Source organism: Rutidosis leptorrhynchoides, chromosome 11 (genome assembly GCF_046630445.1).
Source record: "Rutidosis leptorrhynchoides isolate AG116_Rl617_1_P2 chromosome 11, CSIRO_AGI_Rlap_v1, whole genome shotgun sequence".
Taxonomy (NCBI): Eukaryota; Viridiplantae; Streptophyta; class Magnoliopsida; order Asterales; family Asteraceae; genus Rutidosis; species Rutidosis leptorrhynchoides.
Genome location: NC_092343.1, coordinates 23,160,000 through 23,170,280, shown reverse-complemented (window position 1 = coordinate 23,170,280; position 10,281 = coordinate 23,160,000). Strand labels below are relative to the sequence as shown.

Sequence of the window (10,281 nt, the reverse complement as noted above, 5' to 3'; positions counted from 1 at the left end):
CTGCCGCTTAGTGGCTAAATTGAACTCCAGGCTTGATTAAAAATTCATGAAAATTTGATTCTACCATTTTCATGACGTCTCCTTTTTATTACTTTTTATCATGTATGTATTTATTTTATTCTCTATATTTTTTATTTATTTCATTTTATTTAAAGTATTTACTATTTATTTCTATTCTTATTTGTTTTCGTTTTATTTTATTTTCTCCTATCTTTTGGGCCGGAGGTCCTCTTGGAAGCAATCTCTTTATCCATCGAACAGAGGGAGGGATGACTTTCCCTACTCTTGTGAGTGTTTCAATCGGGGTGGAGAAATGATTTCTCTTTATTCTAAGATAGAGGAAGGATTGTCTACGTCTCACCTCCCCATACCCCATACATGTGAGATTGAGTATGTTGTTGTTGTTGTTGTATTATTTATAGTATATATTCGTTTGGCTTTTAGAAAGTTAAGAGATGAATGAAGTATTTTGAAGTTACATATATTTGCAAAAATTATAAAATTAAGAATAAGAAAGAGTTTAACCACCATCAATGTTTTTTTTTTTTTTTTCCTTTCAAATTTGTATTTATCTTGTCTACACAGCTACACCTAATTTAGACTTTCGAGTTTTTGGTTGTAAAGAAACTTGAATGAATGTTACGATATAAATTGAATACAAGTGATACAGATTTAACGAAATATGTATGAATAGATCTTACAATTTAATCGAATTGTGTGACCTAACTATTGAACTGTGTGATTTTACATTTAACCTCAATGTGTTGGTATATTGGTGATGACCTAATTTCTTGTAAAGGAGGTCAGGGGTTCGATCAACATGAACTGAAAAAAAATATTCTCGTTGAAGTTACCCGCCCATTTCACGGGTCTCAGAAGTTGCAGATGTCTTGATTTTTATTCACCCGATGGGTTTTTTTTACATACGATGTCCGTATGAATTCACCGTGAGGGTATTCTTCTGCGGAGAGTAGTTCTATAATGTCTAGAAAATGATCAGATGAGTGAGTTCCGACATCGCGTTCGATGTTAGTAACTCCTAACCGTTTTTAAAATATATATATACAATAAAAATAACAACATTAGAACAATCATAACACTGAATCAAACACAAATAAAAGAATATACGAATTGGACTTTTTAAGCTACTAACATGGTAATAGTATCTACTAATTTTTTTACCCTTAAGATAAGATTTATAAAATTAAAATCTTAAGTGTAATCCAGGATAAATATACATTATTTTCTACACCTATGCCTATGCGCCCACAATTTCTTCTTTCCCTTCACTTGTCTCCTCTGTCTCTCTTTGCTTCATCTCTCTTTCAAATCCTCAATATCAGATAAAACCTTCATCAACCATTCAACCCTTGATTCATATCCCTAAATCTTTTATCCTTTTCAGTTACTATTTTTTAATCTGATTTATAATTTCTTCATTTTCAGATCGAAAAAGTTAATCTTTGACTCTTTAACATAACTTATCACATACCCTTCATTTCATTTACTAAAAAAAACCCTCATATCAAAGCCATAATATTTTAAATGGGTTTTTGTTGATTTATTTAATAACGTAACTGATTTGATATTGTTTAGTAAGTGGGTGTTTGTTAAAAGCTTCAATGGTTATTACTTCTTATCAGTTCAGCTTCATTTGGTATGTCTTATTTTTTTTTTTTTTTTTTTTTCACTCTCATGCTTTGTTAAGTTATTAGATTGTTTAAAGATTCAAACTTTATTTGAAATAATGCTTTTTTTTAATCTGGGTATTAAATCGTTTCAGTTTGTGTTGTTTTAGCTGATATAAAGTTGAGTAATTAGGTTAAATCCAGTTCTGTTAAGTAAATCTTTATAGGTTTTGTGGGTATTGAATGAAAACCATAAAGGTCAAATTTTGACTTCAAAAGATTTAAACTTGATATTTTGATACTAAGATGTAACTTGTAAGATAGATTTGTCAAGCTTCATATCTTTTTAAGGTTCTTGGTTTAATAAACTTCATGCATTTGTATAGTAACAATGAACACTCTCATCAATACTAAAGCTAAGAAAATGATTTTGCATTAATCAAATGTTGACTTTTTAAGCAAGATGTATAGAATATTAGTATTATTAATTTTTTGTTGACCTTAATTAACTTCCCCTTTTAAGGGCTACAACCTAGAGCCACTAGTAATTTTTGGTAGTTGTTTCAACTATGACTAAGGCTTCGATTTAAGAACATCAAGATTTGTACTCTTACAATGAAGAACAAAGTTTTAACTCTTTCTTGATTCAAAGAAGTAAATTTAGTGTTTAGTGTTTATAATTGTTAACCTACTTCAAAATAAATAAGAAATGTCCTTGATTTGGACATCATGATGCCATTCAAGACAAGATCTATTACTATGTTCATCATGCAAATTGTATTTTCATGATTTGAGTTCATTATTGTATAATGATGCCAACCATAAAATGTGAGTGATTTGCATTGCATGTGTAAATAAATGGGTTAAGTGCTTGTAAGTGTACCTAACTAAAATTTGGTATTCAAAGTGTGTCTCGGGCGGACATTGTGCGTAAGGAACTCGTTATTTATTATCATTGGATGTATTTTGGTGATGTGTCAACCTGTAATGATGCCACGTGGCACCTTATAAAGTTTCTTACACACAATGTACACCCGAGTAGTTAGTTACACTACGAATATCAGACATTAGACTTAGTAAAGAACATTTACAAGCATATAACCCTAAATTTTGTTACAATGGCAAGTTATATTCATGCAAATTCATTGAAAATTTGATCGGAATGTGATTTTCTACGTTTCTTGCAGAAAAAAACAGCAATTTATTAAAGATTTGGCATCATTTGATTATTTGAATTTCAAGAATGGGTAGAGGTAAGAGTAAGACTAAGAAAAGTTCATCTATTGCTCATCATGAAGATGGTAGTGGCGAAGAAGAAAAGTTACCCGTTAAGCGAAGAGGAAGACCAACAAAAGCTCAAAAAGAAGAATATGAACATGAAAAGATGAATGAAAATGAAGAAACAAAACTTGAAGCTCCATTAGAGATCGGAAACAAGAGAAAGCAACCGTTATTGCAGACAGAAGAAAATGTGGATTTGATAAAAGATGACGATGGTGTGGGACCCACAAAAAACGACCAAGAGCTAACGAAAAATGTGGGATTTAGACATAATGGAAGCAGGCGGAAAAACAAGCCAAGAAGGGCAGCTGAAGTAGGGGTTAGTTTGTGTGAAGTTTGCAGCTGGTTGGTATTAAGAAGCTGAGGAATCTTGGTTTCAGTTTTGGGTTAGGGTTGGTTCGGGTCGTAATACTACTATGATTATTAAGGGTTCTTTTTTGTATGGTATTTCATGAACTTTTGTATGTGATTTTGGAAGACCTTTTGGTTAAACATTAAGAATTTTTGCTGAAGGTTTATAATATCAACCAAGTTTTGGTAAAAGCATATTCTTTCTTGTAGATATGCATATTTTTTATTAACAAATTTATCAACGTGATTTGCTTTTATTTAAAAAAATATTCACCATATAAGTTTAACACTGAAAAGTAGTTGGCAGTTATCACAATTATCCTGGCAGTTATCACAATTATCACATATTGGCAACTGATGTATCAATTGAAAACAGGTCAACTAGTGTTTAAGCACATATGACTAAATCCAAGATTTGATATCCATACAAACTGTTTAATTTAATACTAATCCTTCTGAGTTAACTGTCACTTTAAAAAAAAAAAAAATACGAGTTCAGTTCAGGCACCCGTGTTGCTCAATATGCTATTGATTTCTCCGATAATCTTGACAGGCCTTCCGTCAAACATGGACGAAAGTGTACTTTCACAAAGTTTCTTCAACTCCCTTGTTTTCGCAACTGCTGCTTCCTGCATTCATAAAAAAACAATAATAATATTATAAAAACAAATTCAATTGTTGACATTTCCCAGATAACATTTGACGTTAATCCAACACTTTTTTTAAATGTTCTGCCGAGTTAATGTAGCAATGTTCAGACAGCGCGGGATGTTATAATGTAACCAACGTTAATTAGCTTTGAAAATTGTGGGGGCAGAGGCACCACTTACTTGTTTAGGCCACACCGACGCTAGTGAATTTTGTAACTCCATGCGTTTGATAGCCAAATCTTTCAACCCCTCTTTCAACTTCGCCTCGTGATGCTTCTTTTCTTCGAGCGTATTCACTAATCTTTCCAGAAATCTAAAATTCAAATGGTTAATATAATCACAAATTCTTAATCTTATTCTATAGCAAACTTAAACAAACTAAATCACTAGAGTAAAGGTTGCAACTTTGACCCATTACTTTATGGACGGATTGATTAATATTGTGTTTTGATCTTTCAATAGGTCAAATCAAGAAAATTAAGTGAAAAGGAGACTAATTTTAACATGGAACGTACCTTTTAGAGTTGAGAATCATAATAAGGTCTCGCGTTTTCCTATTTGTGAGCAACGAAATAGCTGCAGATACATCAGATAACATTGATTGAATGGCATCAGAAGTGTATTGCTGCAACACGAACGGGGCGACTGATTGAACTTGATGTTGTAAAGACAACGTCTCTGTATTTGTCAGTTCCAAAATTCTTTGATTCAGAAATGCTTTAACCTAAATACCAATTAGCACGACAAACATTAACAAAATCAGTTGCAAGCTAACATGACAGTAAATTTTAATCATTTACATATGAACGGGTCAATAGAGTAAAAAAAACTTGAAGGGGGTCAAGCGGATTCAAACCATTCTGAACTTTACAAGAATGTACAGATTTGAACATAAATTCATTTTGCCCAGATACCTAACCCACCCGACCTACCTGAGCCGACTCGACCGACCCATATTGCCACTTTCATACAACAGTAACAAAAAGAAAGCAACTTTGTAGTTTATACCTCAAACAGATCATCAAGGATCCTACTCCTGTACTCCGTTTCCAAAAGCAGGCTCCTTTCTTGACCAGACCTTTGACTATCATTTATAACATTTATCCCCAAATCTTGTTTGCCTGTATATACATCTGCTGAGTCACCATCACGAGTCAACTCAGCTTCAGGATGGTCAACACCGATATCCCAAACGATTTCCGAGACCGTATTTTCTCTATTAATCTCAACGGACCCCACATAATCATTTTCAGAACTTTCTGGAATCTCACTGGCATCAACAATTTCATATGGACCCAATCCATTCCCATTATCATCTTCCACATTACCAATATCCCAATCGATCTGTGAGCTATCTAAAGTAATATCCCAGTCAATTGTATCAGATACATGATCGGTATCTAATGTTATCTGATTTTGTTCATTAGGGTTTGTTTTAGTGTTAATGGAATCGAGTACTTCGGGAGCTGCATTAACTTCAAGGTTTGGAGGATTTTCAATCACGTCCTTAAGATTTAACAAAACCGTCTCTGGAACTTTCTGCAAATAAAACAATAATCTCTCATTAACGATAGGCCAAGGTATCCACATGTATCATACACTAGAGATGGCAAAACGGGCGGTGCAGGTTGACCCATAACAACTCAAAGTTTTGAACTTTAATAACAATTAGTGTGTCAAAAGTAGCTACAAAAAAAAGAATCTTAAGTTAAATATAATGTTTTAGAAACAGTATCCTCAAATGTTATAAACTAGAGATGGCAAAACGGGCGGTGCAGGTTGACCTAGAACAACTTGTGTCCAAAGTTTTGAACTTTAAAAACAATTAGTGTGTCAAATGTAGTGACAAAAACTAGATGATTCAGAAAATTTTATGCATCCTAAATACATTAAGGGAGCCTTTGACTCATTCCTTATTTGGGTAATTTTATTTAAATTTACCAGCTGGTCTCAATATCTGTAAAACATAACCAAAATCGACCCATAAATAAGTAATGGGTCAAAATTTGAAACTACCCCCTCTACTATAAACCACAACACGAACAAAATTTGATTGATCTTACATCTTTCTCAGTGTGCGCGTCTTTAACAAAATTTGAATAGAATTCGATCGCCTGTGAAACAGAATCACAATTCAAAACTTCTAGCATTTTGCTAAATGTGCCAGGCAATGAACTTGATGCAGCTTCTAATAGTTCCAATTTCACATTTATTCCCTGAAACACATTAAACGGGTCAACTGTTGTAAAAACAGATCAACAAGATCATTTGTTCTTATTTGACTTTGACTTTGACTTAAAGTTTACAACCTGCAATCCCAGCTCCTGACAGGCCTCTGCATACTTAGTAGCTGAAAGAACTGCGTTTCTTTTGATATCAGTTTCCTTTCGTTCTAACTCAGCAAGCTGTTGTTGAGCCTTTTGAACGAGCTTTTTCTGATACGGGCTTTAACTCAAATTCAAAATCAAAATAAATTAGTATTAATAATAATATAATAATAGTAATAATAAGAGTAAGAGTAAGACCACAAACATGTAAATTCTTTAAATTCATACATTTCATAGTTCACATTTTGGACCATAATTTGAGCTGCCTCCCCAAGATAAATATGGTCCTTCTCAAAAGCACGCACGATTGCCTCCCAAACACCCTGCCAAAAAATTTTAAAAAAGAATTAAAAAGTATTTGGGTGAAGAAAAATATATGAGAATGCTTAGTTGGGCCTTACGGCATCGCCTGAAAGCCGGCCAAAAATATTACGACTTTCTGGAGTTGATGTAAGAAGAATATCATATATTTTCTTAGCTTCCAAATATCCAATCCCTGTTAACAAAAACTATATCATCATTCTTATGAAAAACATGTATAAAAGTTCACACCATGAACTCATATATGATGAAATGAAAGCATAAATTTACAATAATGAAAGTATAGCTATGCATGTACATATATCATTTTGTTTTAACAACCAAACATGACTATAAGCACTTTTAATTGTTTGACCCAAAAAACCCCTTTTTGGTTATCTATTTATTCGACGTAAAATAAACTCTTTTTCTTGGGCAGAATCAAAAAATTACAATTTGACCTTTATTAAGAGATGATCAATAAACGACATAAACGAATTGATCAACTAACGAACCTATACGAGTTAATCAATGAACGACCTACACAAGTTAGACCTCATTAATAATCAAATTCTATTGGAGCTCGAACAAAATTCACTTTTAGATTAGTTTCACGATTCACGCATAGGAACTTCATATTTAGCTTGGCTCATTCAAAAGTTTATTCAATTATATCGTGTTGAACCAAACTAATCAGCTATAGTTAGCCAAATTTTTTTAAACTAACTAGAGTTCGTTAACTAGCACCTCTAACTAATTCACACTAGAATGAACATAAATAATGTAATTAAAAAGATACGGAGTATTAATTAGCTGAAAAAGTCTAACCTTCTAGGTCTAGGGTTTGAAAATAAGGATCAACACCTTTAGGAAGGGACTGAAAAGCGGTTGAAATCTTTGCTTTGACTAAAGTCAAACGTTTTCTCCAATCTGAAGGTATTCGCTTCCGGTCAACAAGCCATTCTACATCGAACAAATCAAATTCACAAATCAATTGATCATTTAATTAATTAATTAATTAGGGAGAAATTTGAGCGAGATAGAAATAATGATAGAGGTAGAGATATGTATATATATTACCGCCAAGACGTGCGAAAGCGATGTCGATCGGAAGGTTGCGAACGTCGTCCGAATTATGCATTTTTTGTGAGTGTTGAAAACTCCGATCACCGATGAATTGTGTGTCAGTGTTAAGTCATGTACAGTGTTTTGTAACGCAGGGAGTCTACTAAAAAATTGGACTTCGAATATGTCTATATTTTTTTTTAGACTTTTTTTGTATGTTGGTCCTTCAATTATACACGAAATTACAATCTGAGTCTCTCAAGTTTTTTATTTGATTTTCGAGTACTTAAAATTACAAAATTTTGCAATCCGAGTCTCTACGTCAGTTTGCCGTCTAAATTAGCCGTTAACCCTTGACATGTGTCATGCATGTAAGGGTAAAATTGTCTTTTTACTCTTTTCTTTGACTTTTTTGCTCCGTTGGTCCTTCGTTTATAGACAAAATTGCAATCCGAGTCCCTCAAGTATTTAATTTGACTTTTTATCTATTTCTTTCATACACTTCATCTCCTTCCTTTACAATTAATTATTCAATAATCCATATATCATTCACATAATTATATTAAATATTCAAATGGATTTCTGATCCAATTTCTTGGATCTGATCATCGAAGTGAACAAATGGGTTTTTGTTTTAGCACTTATTTAAAATTTAAATTGATGCAATTGCTTAGATTTGGTCATCTGAAGTGAGGGATATTTGGATGTTAAATATAATTATGTGAATGATATATGGATTAATGAATAATTAATTGTAAAGGAATGAGATGAAGTGTATGAAAGAAACAGATAAAAAGTTGAATTAAAAACTTGAGGGACTTGGATTGCAATTTTGTATATAAATGAAGGACCACCGGAGCAAAAAAGTCGAAGAAAGAGTAAAAAGATGATTTTACCCTCACATGCATGGCACATGTCAAGGGTTAACGGCTAATTTAGACGGCAAACTGACGGAAGGGCTCGGATTGCAAAATTTTGCAATTTTAAGGACTCGAAAATCAAAAAAAACTTGAGGGACTCGGATTGCAATTTCGTGTATAATTGAAGGACCAACGGAGCAAAAAAGTCTATTTTTTATTTATATTTACTATAATAATAATAATTATTATTATTATAATAATAATAATAATAATAATAATAATAATAATAATAATAATAATAATAATAATAATAATAATAATAATAATAATTATTATTATTATTATTATTATTATTATTATTATTATATAAAACTACCTTAATATTAATATTTGTCCCAAATAACTATGCTCTCAAAAAAACCAGAAAATATCATTAAATTCACGATTTACACTCATTAATTACTCTCAATCATTTATTTTTTAAATTAACTCAATTGAATTAAATTTGAATTGAAAAGCAAAATTGGCATTTATTAAATTTATCTTAAATCAATTAAATATTTCAAAAAAATATTATTTTAGGGACAACATGAGTAACTATTTTCAAATAATACTAGTGAAATGACCCGTGGAATCACGAGTTTGTTTAAACAAAATAATTTAATGATATGTTTTAGGTATTAGGTGAATGCAATGCTAAAGTCATTTATTTTAATGACCCATGAAACCATGGATTCGACTAAGAAACTTGTCGTTTTTACAAATATAAAGAGACATGTATTTTCGCATACGTATGTAACGTTGTTAATATCGTAAATAGAATTCATATTTGAATATTGATAATATGATAATTATAATTATTATAATATAAATAAATAATAATAATAATAATAAAGTTTGCTCAAAGTTGAGTATTTATATTTTTAATAATAATTATTAGTAATAATAAATGTTTTTGGAATTTTTTTTTAAAATTAAAATACAATTATTATATAAAGTTGTACAATATGCTTTATAGGATGATACAATTTTTTTTGGAGAGTGGAGTAAAAGAAATGTAAGTAATTTGTTCAAGATTCTATCATGCTTTGAAATTTTCTCAGGATTGAAGTTAAATGTATCGAAAAGTTGCCTATTTGGAGTTGGAATACTAAAGAACCATGTTGAGAATATGGCGAATAAATTCGGCTGTCATGAAGGAAACTTTCCCTTTACATACCTAGGTCTCTCAATTGGCCAAAAGACGAACAACATACGGGAGTGGAAACCGATTATCGAGAAGTTTCAAAATAGATTGTCGGATTGGAAAGCAAAATCGATGTCATTTGGTGGCCGTCTTACCCTAATTAAAGCAGTGCTCACGAGTCTTCCATTGTATGTCTTCTCCCTATTCCGTGCTCCTACGTGTGTCATCAACTTGCTCGAAGGTTTGAGACGTAAATTCTTTTGGGGCGGGTCGGGTGACATCTCAAAAAATTCTTGGGTAAAATGGGATAATATTCTTTTACCTTATGAGGGCGGGGGGTTGAATATTGGGTCGCTCAAAGCAAAAAACCTAGCTCTATTAGGGAAATGGTGGTGGCGTTTTCGAACCGAAAATAATGCTCTTTGGGTGAAAGTAATTCGTTGCATTCATGGGCGGGACGGGGGGTTGGGTTGTAATGGTCGAATCATTAATATAACCAAAAATTCAACATGGAATGCTATTCGAAAAATTGGACAGGAAATTGATACGCTCTGTGACAACCCGGAAATTTCCGACCAAATTTAAACTTTATCTTTATATTATTCCGACACGATAAGCAAAGTTTGTTAAGTT

General features: G+C 32.0%; 2 protein-coding genes across 3 annotated transcripts; one reads left to right on the top strand and one right to left on the bottom strand.

Moving 5' to 3' along the window:
* The first annotated feature begins 1,302 nt into the window (after window positions 1–1,302).
* On the top strand, window positions 1,303–3,446 carry LOC139876945 (uncharacterized). 2 transcript variants are annotated; one of them, XM_071864344.1, is made up of 2 exons: window positions 1,303–1,657; window positions 2,816–3,446. In XM_071864344.1, exon 2 carries the CDS (start codon window positions 2,872–2,874, stop codon window positions 3,271–3,273), a length of 402 nt encoding a protein of 133 aa, XP_071720445.1. In that variant the 5' UTR covers window positions 1,303–1,657; window positions 2,816–2,871; the 3' UTR covers window positions 3,274–3,446. The 2 variants fall into 2 exon arrangements, with proteins under 2 accessions (XP_071720445.1, XP_071720446.1); XM_071864345.1 differs by lacking the exon at window positions 1,303–1,657 and adding an exon at window positions 1,674–2,456.
* Window positions 3,447–3,606: 160 nt separating this feature from the next.
* On the bottom strand, window positions 3,607–7,753 carry LOC139876984 (CDK5RAP3 protein homolog). The gene is made up of 10 exons (XM_071864388.1): window positions 7,618–7,753; window positions 7,366–7,500; window positions 6,639–6,733; window positions 6,466–6,560; window positions 6,220–6,355; window positions 5,974–6,126; window positions 4,919–5,449; window positions 4,426–4,634; window positions 4,091–4,223; window positions 3,607–3,889 (listed from the first exon to the last, which is right to left on the bottom strand). Exons 1-10 carry the CDS (start codon window positions 7,676–7,678, stop codon window positions 3,761–3,763), a joined length of 1,677 nt encoding a protein of 558 aa, XP_071720489.1. The 5' UTR covers window positions 7,679–7,753; the 3' UTR covers window positions 3,607–3,760.
* Between the last annotated feature and the right edge of the window lie 2,528 nt (window positions 7,754–10,281).

What these genes read in the sequence shown, in the direction of transcription:
- LOC139876945 (XM_071864344.1), top strand. Translation starts at nt 2,872, where the DNA reads ATGGGTAGAGGTAAGAGTAAGACTAAGAAAAGTTCATCTATTGCTCAT.
- LOC139876984 (XM_071864388.1), bottom strand. Translation starts at nt 7,678, where the DNA reads ATGCATAATTCGGACGACGTTCGCAACCTTCCGATCGACATCGCTTTC. An exon ending in CAAAATGTGAACTATGAAAT is followed by an intron (nt 6,356 to 6,465) that starts GTATGAATTTAA and finishes TTTGAGTTAAAG; the next exon opens with CCCGTATCAGAAAAAGCTCG. An exon ending in TCCTTGATGATCTGTTTGAG is followed by an intron (nt 4,635 to 4,918) that starts GTATAAACTACA and finishes ATTGGTATTTAG; the next exon opens with GTTAAAGCATTTCTGAATCA.